Source organism: Tachyglossus aculeatus, chromosome 18, assembly GCF_015852505.1.
Source record: "Tachyglossus aculeatus isolate mTacAcu1 chromosome 18, mTacAcu1.pri, whole genome shotgun sequence".
Classification (NCBI taxonomy): domain Eukaryota; kingdom Metazoa; phylum Chordata; class Mammalia; order Monotremata; family Tachyglossidae; genus Tachyglossus; species Tachyglossus aculeatus.
In genome coordinates this window covers 1,517,103-1,537,832 of record NC_052083.1, presented here as the reverse complement: position 1 = coordinate 1,537,832, position 20,730 = coordinate 1,517,103, and the positions used below count along the sequence as shown (strand labels likewise).

General features: G+C 42.3%; 1 protein-coding gene across 3 annotated transcripts in view; it reads left to right on the top strand.

The window, feature by feature from the left end:
- Positions 1-20,730, top strand: part of KHDRBS3 (KH RNA binding domain containing, signal transduction associated 3) — a 129,707-nt gene that overhangs the window by 42,051 nt on the left and 66,926 nt on the right. For all 3 annotated transcript variants that reach the window (XR_005454908.1, XM_038760548.1, XM_038760549.1), the window contains one exon: positions 8,578-8,696. Coding sequence is in view for 2 of the 3 variants with exons in the window: in XM_038760548.1 (XP_038616476.1) it covers positions 8,578-8,696 (119 nt within the window). In the remaining variant the exon portion in view is untranslated. The remainder of the gene's footprint in view (positions 1-8,577; positions 8,697-20,730) is intronic.

Sequence of the window (20,730 nt, the reverse complement as noted above, 5' to 3'; positions counted from 1 at the left end):
AGAGACCAAGTTGATTGTTCTTATAGTGTGCTTTGAAGTGTCCTCTGCACAGACTAGGTACTCAAATATTAAATGTTAGCAAAAGATTATGGGATTTAGATAATGGACTGAGACGTGCTTTTGCGTTAACTAATCAGTTGGATATCAGGTTGGCAAAGACAGAGGGAGGTGCAGTATATGCATTTGCAGCAGAGGCTTTTTTTGTTGTTGTTTTTTCCCAGGCTCTGTCTTCAGTTAAAGCTCAAAACAGGGTGTTTTATTGTGTTTTGTTACCTACCTTCTGCTTGGGTGTATTGAGCACATTTTATTGTTCTCGCCCTTATGATATCATGAATCAAGATCTGGGGTCTTGAAAAAATTGTTAGTTGACATCTTTCTCAGAGCATTCTTTGGTGAATTTTCAGCCCTCCCACCCAGGGACTCTATTATAGCTGCTATCTTGGGAGGCTAAGAAATTCAGGCAAGTAATTTCATCCCTCTGTAAGTATGCATGTAAAATGAACATTGCATACATTGAACACCCTATATATTACACTCAACAGAACATTCCTCTTTATCTCATGCTTTTTGTGGGGAAAGGGAGGAAGCACTCCCTAGAACTACCCCCATAATCTGCCTGATGTCACTTCTCCGGAAAGTTAGGACCAAGTGATTCCAAGGGAAATGTCTGTGTTTTTCCTTAACTTTTTAAAAATGGAATTTAAGCACTTACTTTGTGCCGGGCACTGTACTAAGTGCAGCGTAGATACAAGGTAATCAGGTTGGACAACCCTGTCCTACATGGGGTTCAAAGTCTTAATCCCCATTTCGCAGATGGAGTAACTGAGGCACATTGAAGTGAAAGGACTTGCCCAAGGTCACAGTGCAAACAAGTGGCAGAGCCAGGATTAGAACACAGGTCTTTCTGACTCCTATGCCCATTCTCTATCCACTAGGCCATGATTCTTCTCTTCCCTAATGAAGTGGCCAACTGCTACCTTGGTTACGTACCACTTGCATTTCCTTGGGACTGTTTCCTTAAATATTTTAAACTATTAGTTGATCTTCAATATTGAGTAAGAATATTTTGAATGCAATTTGGATGCAAGGGTATACGTGCAAAACTCAGCCCTCTATTTTTAATGAGTTACAGAAGGCAGGCATTATTTCAGGAGCTCTTCTCTAGGAAAATTGAATTTATTCAGCATATTTTGAGAGTGTGAAAATGGAATTGTATGTATCCTTCTGGTTTGTGTATTTTATTTTGCCTGGGCTAGTGCCTGCTGTATGATCCTGGGCAAGTGCTTAACTTCTTTGTTCCTCACTTTTCCTCATCTGTAACATAACATAGACTGCAAGCCTCATGTGCGACAGAGACTGTGTCCAATCTGATTATCACGTCTATCCCAGGACAAAGCTGTATCTCTGGGATGAACGTATTGTAGGATGGCCTGTCACTGTTGTTAATGGTGCTGAATTCAGCCTTGGCCATTGCCAGCTCCGTCCCAACCATTCACTAATGGAGCATAGCGTGGCTGGCAAAGTGATGTTCAGATCATGAAAGTTCTTCAGACTCATGGAGAATGAGAAAATTGTGAGAAATGAGGGTGTCAGACCATGTGACCAGCAGTTGGTGTCTCTGCTAAGTCCTCTGTAATTACGTTAAATAACAACCACCAAAAAATCGAAGATCTCCAAAATAATCAACTGATTTGCACATAGTGTTGTTTTGAAATTATTTATAGTGACTTTATCCAAAGATGGCAATTCTTTTTAAGCTTTCAATTCTTTTACAATATTTATGAGGTACTGTGAACCTCACGAGAGAGATGGGGACAATGACCTGATTTTATTGTATCAACCACAATGTTTGGTACATAGTGAGCTCTTAAATATCACAACTATTATTGTAGTGGATAATAACCACTAAATGGTGAAAATTGAAACAAGGACATTCAGCATCTTGCATGATGTAAGCTAACTGTCTTTATGCATCCAACAACAGTGCTTCACACATAGTAAACGCCTAACAAATGCCATCATTATTATTATAACCTGATTACCTTGTATCTACCCCAGCGCTTAAAACAGTGTTTGGCACATAGTAAGCACTAAACAAAGACCATCGTCATAACTCCTTCTGGGTGCACTGGGAATTTGTTTCACAAAGAAAATTTGAATTAGTGAGGTGGCAGGACACTTTGATCTTTGAGGTAGATCTGTAGAACCTTTAAGTGCTGCTTGATCCTAAGAAGAATTTGACGTACAAACCATTCATTAATGACTCTGGCTTTCTTTCCTAGAAAGATGTTTCCCAGATTAAAATGAAACCCAGTCTAGTTGTCCAGTTGCTTAATGAATTCAGTAATATATTTTGAAGGTCAATCAGGAAGCGATCCTTATTTAACACCTCTGCAGTAGACCCAAAGAGTTTGTAATTATTGCTCCAGATGGATTCTTGGATTGTCACAAATGCACTGTCCTGTGGCCTGAAAGCCTGGCATTTTAATCCTTGGTATTATCAGAAACCTTAATCACGAGTTTGTTTATTATTTCTGAGCCCAGGGGCTGCCTTGGCACCCGAAGCTGAATCCAGTACAACAGAATGTAATCTAGGGATTAGAGAAAGTCAAATCCTCCTATCCTTTCGACCTTGAAAATCTGATTGGATTTCCTTTCTGTTCTGGCTTCGTTTTCCACAACGAACTCGAGCTTGATCCAAAGAGACCTTGCAAAATCTCCAGTGATGTTCATACAAGCGCTGAAATGCTGGTTCCCCCTTCTCGACATCGGGGGTGTGAGAGAAATGTTATGGCTTCGGGGATGAAGTTACAAAGCTAATCATGATGCATCAAGCACCAGCTGAGTATTTGGACTGTAATCATTGCAATTTCCAACAGCAGTTCACGGTTATTTACAGCATCTCTTCCATCTCTCTGCATTGCCTCCCTTTCAATTCTGTAAACTTGATGTGATTCAGAGATAATCTGTGCTCTCATAGAAATAGACTAGTGTGGGCTTGCAAAGATATGCTATCAACTTATTCTCCATTTGATAAGCCAGTTTTGTTCTTCCTTTGTAATATCTACTTCAACTGTGGTGTGTGAGCTAACCTAAGTGCAACTGCGAGGATGGTGTCGTCAATCCAGCTGCCACTCTGGTGGAGAATTTCCCCAGAAGATGGAGAGTGACTGCCTGTGGGACAACTAGGTCTTCATCTGTAGGGAACGTGTCTACCAATTCTGTTATATTGTACTCTCCCAAGCACTTATTACAGTGCTCTGCACACAGTAAGTGCTCAATAATCATTATTATTATCATTCAATAATAGAGAATTATCATTCTATAATTCTTCTGCATTCTAGCAACTCTTGGTATTGTACTCTTCTGAGCGCTTAGTACAGAACTCTCCACACAGTAAGCTCTCAACAAATACTACTGAGTGTTTCCACTCTGGGCAGGGTAAGTGTGGCTTTTTGCCTTGTGAAGACGTTCCTGGTTACAGAGACTTTTGCTATTTTCAAATCTGCCTCTTGCTATTTCCATCTTCCAGAAGCCTCTGAGAAGAAACTTCTCCTGATCCCCTTGAACTGGTTATTGTCTGCCCCTCCTCATCCCCTTCTAAAAATCCTTACGTAAAGGTTATTGTCAAGATGATTGATTGATAGGTATCACGTCTCTTCTGTTGAAGTTTTCCTGGCACCTGGTATTCTGCTGTGCCGACAGGAGGAGTTCTGTAAATGCTAAGGGTGAGGTGAAGAGGACTGTTACTCTCTCCACCTACTTTCCCTTAGGCGGCTTAAAAGAATATGAGTAAGACAAGAGGTGTGATTGGTACCCATATCTGAATGGTATAGTTTGTTTAATTTAGCACCTAGTCATTTGGGAGGCAAAACAGATTGGTTCATCACACTCTGAGAAGAGGTTCCAATTTGAGACAAATTGGTGAATTGGTCTTTCAGTGTCAAAGTCTGTGATGGCTTTCTTGTTAAAAGTTGTATATTTTAGCTGTTCATTTTCCAATAGTCTTCTTACAATACCAATATCCGATAGAAATGAGGAGTTTCAGTGCTATTTAGGAAGCTGCTAACACATGACATAGAGGTACCAGCAAGTGAATGCATTAAGTGAGCTTTATTCCTCAGGAAAAAAGCAGTAAGTCTCATATCATGTGCTCAATTAGGTGTAACTGTGCATGACTTCAGCTTTAATTAGTAGAAGAAATCCCCATTTTATTTCTGAGCATATTAAGATTAGACAGACTTTTTAATATAAGAAATAGCTATGAGTGCATATCTATCAATAGGTGTGTGAATGGATGTATGCACATACAGATTTCCAGTCTCTTTCAGCAGTGTTTGAAATGGAAAGGAGACTTATGTGGAAGAATAGGAGGCTGTGACTTGAGATTTTTCCCAAGCCTGGTAGCATCTCCGAGAGGTTAACAGGCCCAAGACTGAAAACCCATTCAAAGAATCAATCAGTAGGTATTTATTGTTCACCTACTTGGTTCAGAACACTGTTAAGCACTTGGGAGAGGACAGAAGTGCAGCATGGTATAGTGGATAGAGCAGGGGCATGAGATTCAGAAGGTCATGGGTTCTAATGATGGCTCTGCCACTTGTCTGCCATGTGACCACACTTCTGTGTCACCTCTCTTTTCTGGGCTTCAGTTTCCTCATCTGTAAAATGGGGATTGAGACCATGAGCCTCACATGGGACAGGGATTGTGTGTCCACCCTGATTTCCTGATATCCACCCTAGCACTCAGTACAGTGCCTGGCACATATTAAACACTGAACCAATATCATTATTATTATCATTATTATGGCTTTAGCTACTTTTACTGTGGACCCTGAGCTTCGAAGAGCCTGAAATTCTGCTCTTCATGCTGCAATGTCCAGTTGCTCATATTCTGTTTATCTTTGTCCTTGTCTTACGTTGTTTTGGGATTCCATCACTCATTCATTCAATCATATTAAGTGCTTACTGTGTGCACAGCACCATAGTAAGCACTTGGGAAAGTACAAAAGAGCAATAAAGAATGACACTCCCTGCTCACAATGAGCTCACAGTCTGTGGGGGTGGGGGGACAGACATCAATACAAATAGACATCAATATAAATAAACAAAATGACAGATATATACATAAGTACTGTGGGGCGGGGAGAGGGAGGAAGAGCAAAGGGAGCAAGTCAGGGCAATGCAGAAGGCAGTGGGAGATGAGTCCCCTCCTCAAAAATCTCCAGTGGCTACCAGTCAACCTACGCATCAGGCAAAAACTCGTCACTCTCAGCTTCAAGGCTCTCCATCACCTCGCCCCCTCCTACCTCACCTCCCTTCTTTCCTTCTACAGACCAGCCCACACCCTCCGCTCCTCTGCCGCTCACTTCCTCAATGTGCCTCGTTCTCGCCTGTCCCGCCGTTGACCCTCGGCCCACGTCCTCCCCCTGGCCTGGAATGCCCTCCCTCCACACATCTTCCAAGCTAGCTCTCTTCCTCCCTTCAAAGCCCTGCTGAGAGCTCACCTCCTCCAGGAGGCCTTCCCAGACTGAGCCCCCTTCTTCCTATCCCCCTCCTTTCCCTCCCCATCCCCCCCACCTTACCTCCTTCCCCTCCCCACAGCACCTGTATATATGTTTGTACATATTTATTACTCTATTTATTTTACTTGTACATATTTACTATTCTATTCTGTTTTGTTAATACGTTTTGTTGTCTGTCTCCCCCTTCTAGACTGTGAGCCCGCTGTTGGGTAGGGACCATCTCTATATGTTGCCAACTTGTACTTCCCAAGCGCTTAGTACAGTGCTCTGCACACAGTAAGCGCTCAATAAATACGTTTGAATGAATGAAAAGTGGGGCTTTCCGTATGTTCCCGTTCTGTAGACTGTAAGCTCATCCTGGCCAGGAATCCTGTCTACTCACTCTTTCCCAAGCTTTGTGTACAGCATTCTTTACACAGCAAGTTCTCAATAAATACTACTTACTGGTTATCCTAAACCATCTTTTCTGTACTTTATTATTAAATTTTGAGTCCCTTAGTGGACTTGGACCATAGTTAACTCTCACCTTGCTTTCATTTCCCTTTGTTGTGCCCTGTGTGCAGGACCTACTATATACTGCTATATAACTGTATATTACTATACTACTAGAGGACACACTCTCTTTCAGTAAGAATCTTACAGCAAGCTCATGGAGGGCCAGAACTTTGTCTACGAAGTCTTCTGTACTTTCCCAGGTGCTTAGTACAGTGTTCTGCACCAAGTAGGTAATCAATAAATACCTGTTGATGGATCATTCTGCAAAGAACAATGATCACATTTCAGCAGCTTTGAATTTTGACCTGTATTGATGCTTTCAGATGTGAGAAGCAGAGCAACGGAACTGGGAAGAGACAAGCATTCTGGCCTATTGTTCTTCCCAGAGACCTGATTTATTGTGCATTGCATCACCAACATTATTTAGCCATCCTCGCTCTTGATCCACTTATTTTAAATGATCATACCATGCTGGATATTAGCAGTAGATAGCCTTATTGAAAATGAGTCAACTGAATGCATTCTTCTACAAACGTTTTTGCTTTCACACCCTTTGAATATTATTGGGTCTAGAGTAGAGAAATAAGCGAGACAGCAGGAAGTGTCCTTTCTATTGAATTTATTTCAGCTGGCTCACCAATATTTTATTCAGTAATGTGAGAGAATGATCTGAAACTCATTAAAATTAATAGTTAATGATACAGAGAGTGAGCAGTCTTTCTGTATAACATTTCATTTCTGGTATTTTTTGTTACTGTTGACATTAAAGGTGATCATAAATCAATCAGTCCATGAAAGTATCCCTTAAAGTAGCTTGTTTGCATTTAGTGGAATATTTACCTAATTCAGTTCATTGCATTGACCCTCTAGGGTTCAGATACCTTTCATACCAATGTTGAAGAAGCAAAGTAGTAAATGTAACAGCTTCTAAATGTCCTCTTTAAAGCCTTTAAACTTTGTAGAAAATATTTTAGCCAAAAGCAGGGATTGTTTCCAAGTTCAATCAGTTGTATTTATTGAGTGCTTACTGTATGCAGAGCACTGTACTAAGCACTTGGGAGAGTACAGTGCAATAGAGTTGGTAGACACCTTCTCTGCCCACAATGAACTCACAGGCTAGAGGGGAGACAGACATTAATATAAATAAATTACAGATCTGTACAGATTTATTACTCTATTTTACTTGTCCGTATTTACTATTCTATTTATTTTGTTAATGATGTGCATCTAGCTTTATTTCTATTTATTGTGATGACTTGACACCAGTCCGCATGTTTTGTTTTATTGTCTGTCTCCCCCTTCTAGACTGCGAGCCCGTTGTTGGGTAGGGACCGTCTCTATATGTTGCCAACTTGTACTTCACAAGTGCTTAACTGTACACAGTAAGCGCTCAATAAATACGATTGAATGAATGAATGAATGAAAGTACTGTGGTACTGAGGGAGGGGTGAATAAAGTGAGTAAATCAGGGCAATACAGAAAAGAGTGGGGAAAGAGGAAATGGCTTAGGGAAGGCCCCTTGAAGGAGTTGTGCCTTCAGTAAGTCTTTAAAGGTGGAGAGGGTAATTGTCAGTTATAAAGAGGGAGGGTGTTCCATGCCAGAGGCAGCATGTTGGTGAGAGGTCGTCGGCGAAATAGATGAGATCAAGATACACTGAGTAGGTTGGCATTAAAGAAGAGAAGTGTGTGGGCTGGGTTGTAGTAGGAGAGTAATGAAGTAGGAGGGGGCAAGGTGATTGAGTGTTTTTAGAGCCAGTGGTAAGGAGTTTTTGTTTGATTCGGAAGTAGATGGGCAGCCACGGGAGATTTTTGAAGAGTGGGGAAACATGGACTGAACGTTTTTGTAGAAAAATGATCTGGGGAGCAGAGTGAAGTGTGGACTGATGAGGGAGAGACAGGAGGCTGATAGAGTAATCAAGGCAGGATAGGGTAAGTGCTTGGGTTAATGAGGTAGCAGCTTGAATGGAGAGGAAAGGGCAGATTTTAGTGATGTTGTAAGGTTGAACTAACAGGATATAGTGGTAGATTGGATATCTATCAGTTGAAGTTCACCAGGAGAAATCAGTGACCACTAAGCATTGGAGCGACTATTTAACGATGAGATGGAGCTAAAGCTACTTACTGTATTAAGGTTTCGTATGCAACTAATAATAATAATAATTGGGCTATTTGTTGAGCACTATTCTAAGCCCTGGGGCAGATACAAGTTAACCAGGTCAGGCACAGGACCTATTTATAGGTTGTCTATCTCAAGTGAGTTTTTAAAGAATAAGTGGAACTGGTGTTAGGGAGAGGGTAGTTCCCCTCCATTCCTCCATTCCATATTCCTTATTTATGGTCATTTTGAGCTAAGCATTCAATCACTCAACTAACAGGGTCACAGAAGTCCAGTCCAACCTGTGTCAGTCATCATGCTGAAATTTTTCTTGTTCTGTTTCATGACCCACAACAACTGTTTGAATTCATCCCAAATGACAAAGCTTTTCTGAACTCTCCATATGTAAGGAATCTGTTACTGATTTAAGAATTCATGACATGTATTTTTTCCCCTCCACAGAAATTGAGAAGTTCCAGAAAGGGGAAGGAAAAGAAGAAGAAAAGTACATTGATGTAGTGATTAATAAAAACATGAAGCTGGGACAGAAAGTGTTAATTCCTGTGAAGCAGTTCCCCAAGGTAAGTAGTACATAGGGAAGTTAGTGTTTCAGTTTGACAGTTTTATTCAAATGAAAATGTCTTTTACCCATTCATTGGTCTGAAACTGTAGCCCAAAAAGTTTCTCTCTAGAAAAGGTAAAGTTGCATCCTTTTGTTTTAATTTATTTAGCTTTCATCAATATCCTATTTGGGACTTGATCTGAGGGTAGGTTAACCCAATTCAGAAAAACGAGGAGAAAAATGTCGTAGAAACGTCTTAGTTTTGCTTCTTCCAAGAAGAGAACTGTTCATTAGAGCTGTTCACCTGAAAATAAGCATTTTGCGTGAGGGCAGTTTAACGAAATAAGGTTGAGGGTGACTTTCTCACACCTTTCTACAATGATTGGACTTTCTGGATTTATTATGCAGATAGCATGCCATTTTGCTGCAAGACCTAACTGATGAACGAGCCTGCTGCGGTGAAACCGATTGCTGCGCTCTGTTTGGATTAATGACCGCCGCTGCCACTCAATGCTAGAACAGGAATGTTTCAGTTTAGAATAATTGACCATGGAAGGAAAAGGAGAACTCTGCACTGCCAGTGGTTCCAACAAAAAAGCTTGATGTTGTTGCCAATTAATAGAGTGAAGGGGAGAACCAACAAGAGACAGGGACTTTGTTTTAGGAATGTGGTGGTGCTGAGGCCACTCTATCAACTCCTTGTTTCAGGAAAAGCTGCAATTTCAGAAATGCAAGCTGACACTATCATTTCTGTCCCCAAATCACCATTTGCAGAACTTCCTTTGGAGCTCAGCACTAAATAAAATGAGATTATTTCAACATTTGCTAGTAGTAATTAGACTGATTGCTTGAGGGTCTCTTGCCATTCCCAGGCCACACTTCAGTTTCTGGTCTCTAAGGAAGCAGTGTGGCCTACTGGATGGAACACGAGCTTGAGAATCAGAAGACCTGAGTTGTAAGAGCTCTGCCACTTGTCCGCTGTGTGACCTGGACCTAGCCGCCTAACTTCTCTATGCCTCAGTTTTCTCCCTGTAAAATGGAGATTCAGTACCTGTTCTCCCTCATACTGAAACTGTGAGCCCAGTGAAAGACAGGGACTGTGGCTGACCTGATAATCTTATATCTATCGCAGCACTTATATGGTACTTGATACATTAGTTCTTAAGAGATGTCATCATTATTTTTTCTTACTATAACTCTTTTTATTTTTAATGGTATTTGCAAGCACTTACTATGCTTACTTACAAGCACTTAGAGAAGCAGCGTGGCTCAGTGGAAAAAGCACGGGCTTTGGAGTCAGAGGTCATGGGTTCAAATCCCGGCTCCACCACTTGTCAACTGTGTGACTTTGGGCAAGTCACTTCACTTCTCTGGGCCTCAGTTCCCTCATCTGTAAAATGGGGATGACTGTGAGCCCCACGTGGGACAACCTGATCACCTTGTAAATTCCCCAGCGCTTAGAACAGTGCTCTGCACATAGTAAGCGCTTAATAAATGCCATTATTATTATTATTATGTGCCAGGCACTGTACTTAGTGCTGGGGTTGATACAAGCTAATCAGGTTGGACACAGTCCATGTTCCACAAGGGGCTCACAGTCTTAATCCCCATTTTGCAGATGAAGGAACTGAGGCACAGATAATGGAAGTGACTTGCCCAAGGTCACACAGCAGACAAGTGCTTAGTACAGTGCTTTGCACACAGTAAGTGCTCAATAAATACAACTGAATGAGTGAAAGTGGCAGAGGAAGAACCCAGGTCCTTCTGACTCCCAGGCCACTGTGGGTCCCAGTTCTGAGCCACTCTGAATTTGAAAGTGGGTTTCTCAGCATAATAATAATAATGATGGCATTTGTTAAGTGCTTACTATGTGCCAAGCACTGTTCTAAGCTTTAGAGTAGATACAAGGTAATCAGGATGTCCCACGTGGGGCTCACAGTCTTAATCCCCTTTTTACAGATGAGGTAACTGAGGCATAGAGAAGTTAAGTGACTTGCCCAAAGTCACATAGCTGACAAGTGGTGGAGGCGGAATTAGAACCCACGACCTCTGACTCCCAAGCCCGTGCTCTTTCCACTAAGCCACACTGCTTCTCTAGTGAATGGGTGCACCTTCCTGGGCTATCCATAGGATATTGCTGGGACAGAAATTCAGCACCCACAGTTCTGTGGTGTGACTTATAGAATTCAAGTTACTGGACAGAAGACAGGCCTATTTTACTGCGGACGTGGTGATCCTGTAATTATCCCAAATTTCAGTCTTAATCACAGTAATACCACTTGAGTGTACTCTGGGTGCAGTGCACTGTACTAAGCCCTTGAAGAGCACAAAACAGAAATGACACATTCCTTGCCCACAGAGAGCTTGCACGATAATGGGTACCAGGGCAAAGGTCTGCTTTCACCACTGGATTGATTATGATGGCTGGAAAACATGATACTTTGAGTTCTAAAACCTTACTGTATTATTTTGACTCTTCATGGGCTCCCTTGAGAATCATTTTTCTATATTTAATCATTCCCCCTGTCAGGAAATATAAACTGAAACAGTGAGTCTCCCTAAGGTGCTTGGAAGTCTGCAGCTGCAGATGTGGTGTGACATTACAGTCTGCCTCTTCCCATTTCCTTCCCAACCTCACCAGTCTCCTTCACTGTTCTTGCTCTCTGGGTTTCCCTTTTTCACTCAGACCATCATGGCTCTCCTCATTTCTTCATTTCTCAGAACTAGAAGAGATGTGGCACCATCCAGGTTGTTTGAACTGCTGGTCCATCCCCAGAATTGTGCTGGGCCTTGTCACTTTCAATGTTTTTGTTTTCATTTTTGTATATTTGATTGGCCTGAGTTGGGGTAGTCCGGATTTGATACAGGTAGAAACCAATGTAGAATCTGTACTATCATAATGCCAGCCATACTGGCTCCAAAAACCAAAGGGAAATGATTTGGGAATAGGATTCAGATGTTTTGTGGGTTGAGTTCCAGACCATCCATCATCAAAAGTAGTTGTGCACTATCCATGTATTTGGGTGCAAGCCCAGTGCTGAGCAGTTGAAAAAGTACAGCAGTTAATAGACATGGTCCCTGCCCTCAAGCAGCTTAAAATCTACTCTTTGCAGAGCATTGTGCTTGGGGAACTACAATAGAGCTAGTTGACATGAACCAAGGCCTCAAGGAGTTTACAATCTCCATTCATCTTAAAGACTGCCAGAGTGGTGGGTTAGGAATCGATTTCTTAGCTAGTAGATTTGGCTCTTCAGACTCTTCTAAAATATCAACTCTATATCAGTTAATGCATTGTTCCCCTCAAAGAAGATGGTCTCATTGGGATTTCCACATAATTAGACTTATTTAATCCTTTTTCATTGTTCTGACAGGGGAGCAACTACTTCTTCAGGTCAGAGTTTGGATAAATACAAACACCTGCATAATGTGGCCTAGAGAACTAATGTTTGCTTTAATGATATTACCAAAGAGATTTTCCTCCTTTGACATAGAATTAGTCAATAGAAATCATTCCCTCCTTAAAACAAAAGAAATCATTCCCTCGTTAAAACATTAATGTAAAATTCTTTTTTTTTTCCTGAGGGCAGAAAACCATTCATCAGTGGATCATGGTCATTGTTCTTTTGATAATTGTTCAGGTGAACTTTAAGGGAATCAGAGGGCCTTGAGAATGAGAGCTGGAGTCTAGTCCCAGCTCTGCCACTTGCCTGCTGTGTGACCTGAGGCAAATCACTTAACCTTTCAAGGCCCAGGTTTCGTTATCTGTAAAATGGGGATGAAATACCTGTCCTAAATACAGAGTGGAAAAGGTACTGGGTCCAAACTAACTGTATTGTATCTACCCCAATGATTATTGTGGTGGTTGGCACATAGTAAAAGATTAATAAATATTGTCACTATTATTATTTACAATCTGTAGGATTGCAATCTTTCAGAGCCCTAGATAATAATAATAATAGCATTTATTAAGTGCTTACTATGTGCAAAGCACTGTTCTAAGCGCTGGGGAGGTTACAAGGTGATTAGGTTGTCCCACGGGGGGGGCCTCACAGTTTTAATCCCCATTTTACAGATGAGGGAACTGAGGCCCAGAGAAGTGAAGTGACTTGCCCAAAGTCACACAGCTGACAATTGGTGGAGCTGGGACTTGAACCCATGACCTCCGACTCCAAAGCCCGGGCTCTTTCCACTGAGCCACGCTGCTTCTCGATCCCAGAAAGGTTTATTCACATCCAGTGCTTTAGTTGTTGTGCTGTCCTCAGATAAGCTTTTAATTACCTCTGCATTTGGATTTTAGTTTGACTAGGAAATGGAATTACATAACCTATTACCTAAGCAACACTCATCTGTGTGTCTCCAGCTCCTTCTTTCCCTTAACTGTAAAGCATTTCAGTGCTGGGTCTCTTCCACTACTAGACTGTATTGTTCTGAAGGGCAGGGATCATGTCTACTGGCTAGTGCACTTTTCTGAGTGTTTAGTACAGTGCTTTTCACACAGGCGCTTGGCAAATGCATGTTTGACTGGGAAGCTGATAATATAGTAAATCCTCTTAAGCCTGTAAGCTCTTTGTAGTCAGGGAATGTGTCTACCAACTCTGTCATATTGTACTCCTCCAAGTACTCAGTGCAGTGTTCTGCACATAATAAATGCTCAATAAATATAAATGTTTGATTAAAATCTGTGACAAATTAGGTAGTTTTGAAAGGAATTTTTTTTGTTTGGTTTTTAAAGAGTAGCTGTTTGGTCTTATTATGAAATGTGCAATGGAATGAAGTAATATTGCTTGTCCCCTACCCATTCCCTTTTTTTTTGCCTATTTTAATTTTAGTGAATTAGTTCACCTTCAGTTGAGGCTCAGAAATTGAACCATGAGACAATTTGAATTATGGAATTGCTTCTTCCTGGTCTGTTAATCTTGTATCTTCCCCAGTGCTTGGTACATAGTCGGCGCTTAGTAAATACCATCGGAAGTAAAATTTAGAAATTGTTTTTGAAGTTTGCTACATCTTTAGCATGCTCGCCTGTGAGGATAACTAACACCCTTGTGGTCTATTACAATACAAATGTATCTGGATTTAGATGAAAGATTTGGTCTAGTAATCAAGGAATTCTTGAGGCAGGAATCAAGTGCAAACCCAGATGGTGCATGAAGTGGGAGCACCTGACTTTTTTTGCCTTCTGCACCAGCCCCTGAGACCCTTCAATTGAGTCTTTGTGTGGTGCTTTTGAACTGATTTAGGAGTGGCTGATGGTTCAGCACTTAGTAGAAGAGTATTCTTTGATCCTACTGTTGACTCAGCAGAGCAAGTGATTACTAATGGATTTCCCACAATGACCTCACCTCTTCTATCTCTGGTGGGGAGGGTAAGAGCACAAGACTCCCAAATTGAGGGTGTTTGCCCAATTATCCATCCATATTGGAAATCTCCCTGTGTCTCAGAAGGAAGTGAATCAGAATCGTTCTATTCATTCATTCAGTCATATTTATTGAGTGCTTACTGTGTGCAGAGCACTGTACTAAGCGCTTGGGAAGTACAAGTTAGCAACATATAGAGACGGTCCCTACCCAACAGCAGGCTCACAGTCTAGAAGGGGGAGACAGACAACAAAACAAAACATATTAACAAGATAAAATAAATAGAATATGTACAAATAAAATAGAGTAATAAATACATACAAACATATACATATATACAGGTGCTGTGGGGAGGGGAAGGAGGTAAGGCGGGGGGAGGGGGAGGATGGAGAGAGGAAGGAAAGGGCTCAGTCTGGGAAGGAGGGGGCTCAGTTTGGGATGCTTCTATGCCCAGTCCCAGATCCAAGGTCTGAATTATTTCTCCAGGAGTCCCATGTCCAAGATCTGAATTGTTTTTGCATGATCCGGCAATTGTACTTGGGCCCTTTTTTCACATTAAGTTCATGGAAATGAACTGTGAAAGTGAACTGTATGAACAGGTATTTCTGGGGAGAGGTATCCCCTGTCCAGTAGTAGTCATAGTGTTATTTACCAGCGCTTAGAACAGTGCTCGGCACATAGTAAGTGCTTAACAAATACCATCATTATTATTTATTGAGAACCCACTGGTGCAGTGTACTATAATAACCACCTAGAAAAGCATAGCACAAAGAAGTGACATGCCCTCTATCCACAAGGAGTTTATGTCCTAATGCCTTCCCCTTTAGACTGTAAAGTCATTGAGGGAAGGGAACATGTCTATCAATTCTGTTGTACTGTACTCTCCGAAGAGCTTAGCACATTTCTCTGCTCACAGTGAACACTCAATAACTGCCATTGATTGAATCATGGACTCCAACCTATTTTCATAAGTGAAATTAGAGAATTCTGACACTGACAGCTAAAATCTTGGTTTATCTGATTTAAAAAACTACTTCCTTCAATAAGACTTCCCCATTTAATCTCCAAGCACCTTGAGCATTGTTAATCCTTTCAGCCAATTCTATTATTTATGAATTTATTTGCACCTTCCTCTTCACTCATGTATCTACATGGGCTCATGTATTTTGAGCACTCGAGTTGTTGTTTTGACTGCCCCATTAGAGTGTGAACTCCTTGTGGGCAGGAATTGAGCCACTAGTTTATTCTGCACTATTCAAGTGCCTAGTCTAGTGCACTACATCAACAGTCAGAGGGCCTCTCAGGCCAATTAAGAGCCACCCCCAGTGATTCAATCTTGCAGAGAAAAATAATCAAAAAGCACTCTGGGAATCAAAGCAGGTTCCGCTGCTGCCTTATGCCAAGCCAGTGTTACTGTTTCTATTGCACAAGGAAAAATGAACCGTCAGTGACACTCTTTCTTTACTTCTTTCCCCAGGATCAGTCTCATCTGGCAGTTAGTGTGTTCACTTGAGTAGCTTCCATTTTACCCTTTTCCTTTCTTCCCCTTCCCTTCTCAGAGAAGTCAGAACAGTCCCTAGGGAAGGGAGAATTAATGATGGGGACAACTGGAAGTTTTGCTTCTGGCCACTGGGAGTGACTGGTAGAGCTTGGACTAAATGAGAGGTTTAGCATCTGCTTCTGCTTCTCTTCTTTCCTCCTGTGTGTGAAACAGCAGGGTCACAGAGTGTGATTTAGTTTAACAAACCACAGCTTCCCTGATGTTTGGTTTTTTTGTTTTTTTTTACCCTGTTCCTATGTGGGTGGCACTGCAGAGACCAAATGCCTGACTATAAATCCTTACAAATCCTAAAAAGGTAACAGTGAAAGAATCAGACCCCTGGGTGTCAAGCTGTCAATCAGAGGGCCTCCCAGACCAATTGAGAGCCACTCCCAGTGATTCAATCTTGCAGAGAAAAATGATCAAAAAGTACTCTCTGGGAATCAAAGCAGGTTCCGCTGATGCCCTGTGCCAAGACAAGCGAAACAGACGGTTGGAGTGTGATCTCCTCTTGAGTGGATTGCAGGCTGAAAAGTCTTGGAAAGAAATTTGCCCATTCTGTTCATTTTTTCCAGGCATGGGTTTACCTCATTGTGCAAATCCAGCTGTGGACTTGGAATTCTGCTCCACGTACCAGCCGCTCCCTGAGAGAGCACCCGAGACACTTGCAGGCTTATATTCGCTCTTTCTTGGGACTGGAGTGTCTCTTCGGGCATCACAGTTGTCCACAGAACAACTGGAACCAGCTCCCACCAAGTGGGAGTCAGTTCCCCTCAGTTCTCTGTCCAGATGTCAGTGATCAGTGGGCTGAATGCAGCAAATCTTAGCTGGTTTTCAATGGCAGTTGGTGCTCTTGCTCCAAGTCACTGTTCAAATTGGAAATCGTGAACGGCACTCTTCTTTGCCGGTGTTTCCCTCTCCATATTTGTTTGGCTTGTTGCAGATGGTGTGCAGCACCTAGAGCACTAAGGATGGTCAATTGTTGATTGGTAGCCACAAAGATCAGGCAATATAATTGATGCTGGGGAACCATCACAGATTTTGCTCCTGGCCATTGGGAGCGACTGGGAGAGCTTGGACTAGATAAAGTGTTTAGCAGGTGCTTCTTCGGCTTCTTTTCGCTCCTCCAATTTGTGAAAAGTCAGGAATCCCTCAGGTCTGTTCTCTGGGAAAGGAAGGCCGCTAGCTCAGTTTTACTCTATCCAAGGTGGATATCTAAAACAGAATTCGATTTGAGAATTTCTGTTTCAAATTTTTTTTTTTTTTTTTTTTTTTTTTTTTTTTTTTACCCAGGAAAGCATCCTTTGGTGCCATGGTGGGAGGCAAATTCTAGGCTGGATGTGATCCAGTTTACCATCTCAGGTCTGTCAGTCGGTCAAATTTATTGAGCTCTTACTGTATGCAGAGCACTTTACTAAGCATTTGTGAGAATGCGGTAAAACAATAAACAGATAACAACGAGCTTACAGTCTAGAAGGGGAGCCATCCTGATGGTTACTGAATGGCTTACAGTGAATGGATGAGTCCTCTTTGAAAAGCATTGAGAGCTGATTGGTTATTTCTCTTACTAGCTTGCCTGGCTGCCTTCTTGATCTAGTTTATAAATAGCCTGGTGATCATTGAGCATTACCACGGTTTCAGTTCTTAACCTAGTAAATGAAGGGGTTAGGAAAGCTAAGGGAGTTGAGTGAAGGCTTTTCATTATTGTATTGAAGTGAGCTGTGGGGAGGGTAGGTCCTGCCTTACGGCCATTTCACAGGTTGAACATCAGAAAGCTAGTGGAAAGTGAGAAGCAGTGTAGCCTAGTGGATAGAGCATGGGCTTGATAGTCTGAAGGACCTGGGATCTATTCTAGGTTCGGCCACTTGTCTGCTGTGTGACCTTAGGCTAGTCTGGATTGTAAGCGCTCAATAAATACGATTGAATGAATGAATGAATCTACCCCCATGCTTAGTATTGTGCCTGGCACATTGTAAACACTTAACAAATACCATAAAAAAAACAGTGGATGGGACTGAGAATCGGGGACCCAGGTTCAAGTTGACGATTGCTGTGTGATCGTGGGCAAGACAGTTGAAGAAAAGTGAAGACCAGATAGTTTGTAAAATGGCGGTAAGGTAGATTGTGAGCCCCATGTGGGTCAGAGATTGTATTTTATCTCTTAACCTTGTATCTGTCCCAGTGTTAAGTACTTAACAGTGTCACTAGTAGGAAAAAAATAGCTTTAGCCTTTAGGGGGTGGGTAGGTTAACAATGGGAGGGATAAAGTCACCTATTTCAATCTGTTGTGTGCTTTGTGCATTGTTGGGTAGTGGACCATGTAGGGAGCAGAGTCCGATGACAACGTTGAGTTCTGTGTTGCTGACGTGTGTGTGTGGATGTGTGTGTGGAATTGTTTGGTTTTGGCTAGAACCTATTTTTTCTAAAGTTTTATTGTCAGTCTGCAGCGCTTGGTTGACTATGCAGTTTGTATGTCACTTAGTGCTTTTGTGTCAAAATGCTGCTTGTTTCCAAGTCTCCAGCTCAACCGCTGTACAAGAAGGTGCTCACTAAGCGCTGTGAGGCTGAGCCCAGTCAACTGCACATGGCAGTTCCTGAGTAACTGTTTCATATGCTGCTCAGAGCCTCATGAATCAAATAATTTTTAGGGTGTGAGGGATTTGGATTCTGCTTTTAGATTCCTGATTGCATCTGCAAGCAGGAAACCAGAGAATGGATGAAAAAGTACTGCAGTCATTGCTCAGCCTTGTTTCACCCTGGTGGGTTGAACAGGGCACCTTCAGCCCAGACTTGGCTGTTCGTACTTTCATCGAGGAGACTATTGATCTTCTACCTTTGGGACATACCAAGTGTGTTGGATGAAAAAGTGTGTCATGTCTTTGGTCTTATTGTAAGGTCCCCAGTGCTTAGTATAGTGAAGAGTCCTGGGGAATTGAAGGAGTATACATCTCTGAACAGAAAGGAAGGGATACAGTATGTAAGCTATCCCCCTCATTCATTCATTCATTCATTCAATCGTATTTGAGCGCTTACTGTGTGAAGAGCACTGTACTAAGCGCTTGGGGAGTACAAGTTGGCAGCATATAGAGACGGTCCCTACCCAACAGCAGGCTCACAGTGAGTCCCTTCCTCACTGTCCCCCACCTCCAATTTTTCCTTCTTATTAATCTCTAAGGGTTTATAATCAACTCCCCACTCCCAGTAACGAATGTAACATTCGGCCTTTAGCTGAATGTTGCGGATAACAGCTGCTATGCTACTGTGCTACAAGCTCTTAACTCATATTGTGTCTATTGCCTGGGAAAATCATGCTTTGTTTTTTTAAGTTATTGACCGGAAAATAAGGGTGACTATCCTGGGACACCTGTATATAATAATAATAATAATAATAATAATAACAATGGCATTTATTAAGCGCTTACTATGTGCAGAGCACTGTTCTAAGCACTGGGGAATTTACAAGGTGATCAGGTTGTCCCACCTGGGGCTCACAGTCTTTATCCCCATTTTACAGATGAGGGAACTGAGGCCCAGAGAAGTTGTGACTTGCCCAAAGTCACACAGTTGACAAGTGGTGGAGCCGGGATTCGAACCCATGACCTCTGACTCCAAAGCCCGTGCTTTTTCCACTGAGCCACGCTGCTTCTCAATAGCCACGCTGCTTCTCAATATTCAGTGAAGAATGTGATATCTAAGAGGATAGATTTCAGAGGGGGAATTTTAAAATGGATGTTTGTAGGTGTGTTAGAAGGAACTCTGTGAATCATTAATATTTACTGATTGCTTACTGTGTGCAGAGCCCTGTAATAAGTGCTTGGAAGAGTAGAGTGGAGATATGATCCTTGCCCCAAGCAGCTTACAAATTAGCAAGAGAAGAGACATATAAATGACTTGCAGATAGAGGAGATGATGAGACTACAAGGTATGTACATAAGCCCTGCAAGGGCTGGGCAACTGCAGTACTTAAGTGGAACTGAAAGGCCAAGATAGTGGAGAGTATATGAGCAGAGTCATTATGGGGTCCCAACTTGGGCCCATCTGGCCAACAGTGGCAATAAAACAGCTCAGAGAAACGCAGTCTAAAGGATAATAATAATGATGGCAATTATTAAGTGCTTACTATGTGCAAAGCACTGTTCTAAGCCTTGGGAAGGTTGCAGGGTGATCAGGTTGTCCTTGGGGGGCTCACAGTCTTAATCCCCATTTTACAGATGAGGTAGCTGAGGCACAGAGAAGTTAAGTGAATTGCCCAAAGTCACACAGCTGACGGACCCAGGATTTGAACCCATGACCTCTGACTCCAAAACCCACACTCTTTCCACTGAGCCACGCTGCTTCTCATCAGACTGCTCTTTAGACTGCGAGCCCCATGTAAGACATGTACTGTGTTTGACCTGAATCACTTGAATCTACCCAAGTGCTTAGTACAGTGCTTGGGACATAGTAAGTGCTTAACAAATAACACAGTTACTATTAACAGAGTAGAAACCTCCTTCCTGGACATTAAACTCCATGCTTAGAGGCATGTTCTTTCCAATATCCCTAACCTTCCTTCTGATAACCCACCCTTGACTTTGCTCATACAAATTTATCCAGGTTTTTCTTTTTAATGGTATTTGTTAAGCGTTTTCTAAGTGCCAGGCACTGTACTAAACACTGGGGTAGGTACAAGTTAATCAGGTTGGTTACAGTACCTGTCCCATATAGGGCTCATATTCTTAATCCCCATTTTACAGATGAGGGTACTGAGGCCTAGAGAAGTGAAGTGACTTACCCAAGGTCACCCACAGACAAGTGGCAGAGCCAGGGTTAGGTCTCAGGTCCTGTGACTTCTAGGCCTGTGCTTTATCCACTAGAACATGTTGCTTCTCTATAACTTTCTACTGTAGTAGAACCTTCCATATTAATATTTGTTGGTTGGGGTGTGTGTGTATTTCCCTGTTTTCAAGGAAGACTCAACTCCTCACCATCGGCTTCAAGGCTGTCCATCACATCACCCCCTCCTACCTCACCTCCCTTCTCTCCTTCTACAGCCCAGCCCGCGCCCTCCGCTCCTCTGCCGCTAATCTCCTCGCCGTGCCTCGTTCTCACCTGTCCCACCATCGACCCCCAGCCCATGTCATCCCCCTGGTCTGGAATGCCCTCCCTGCCCACAT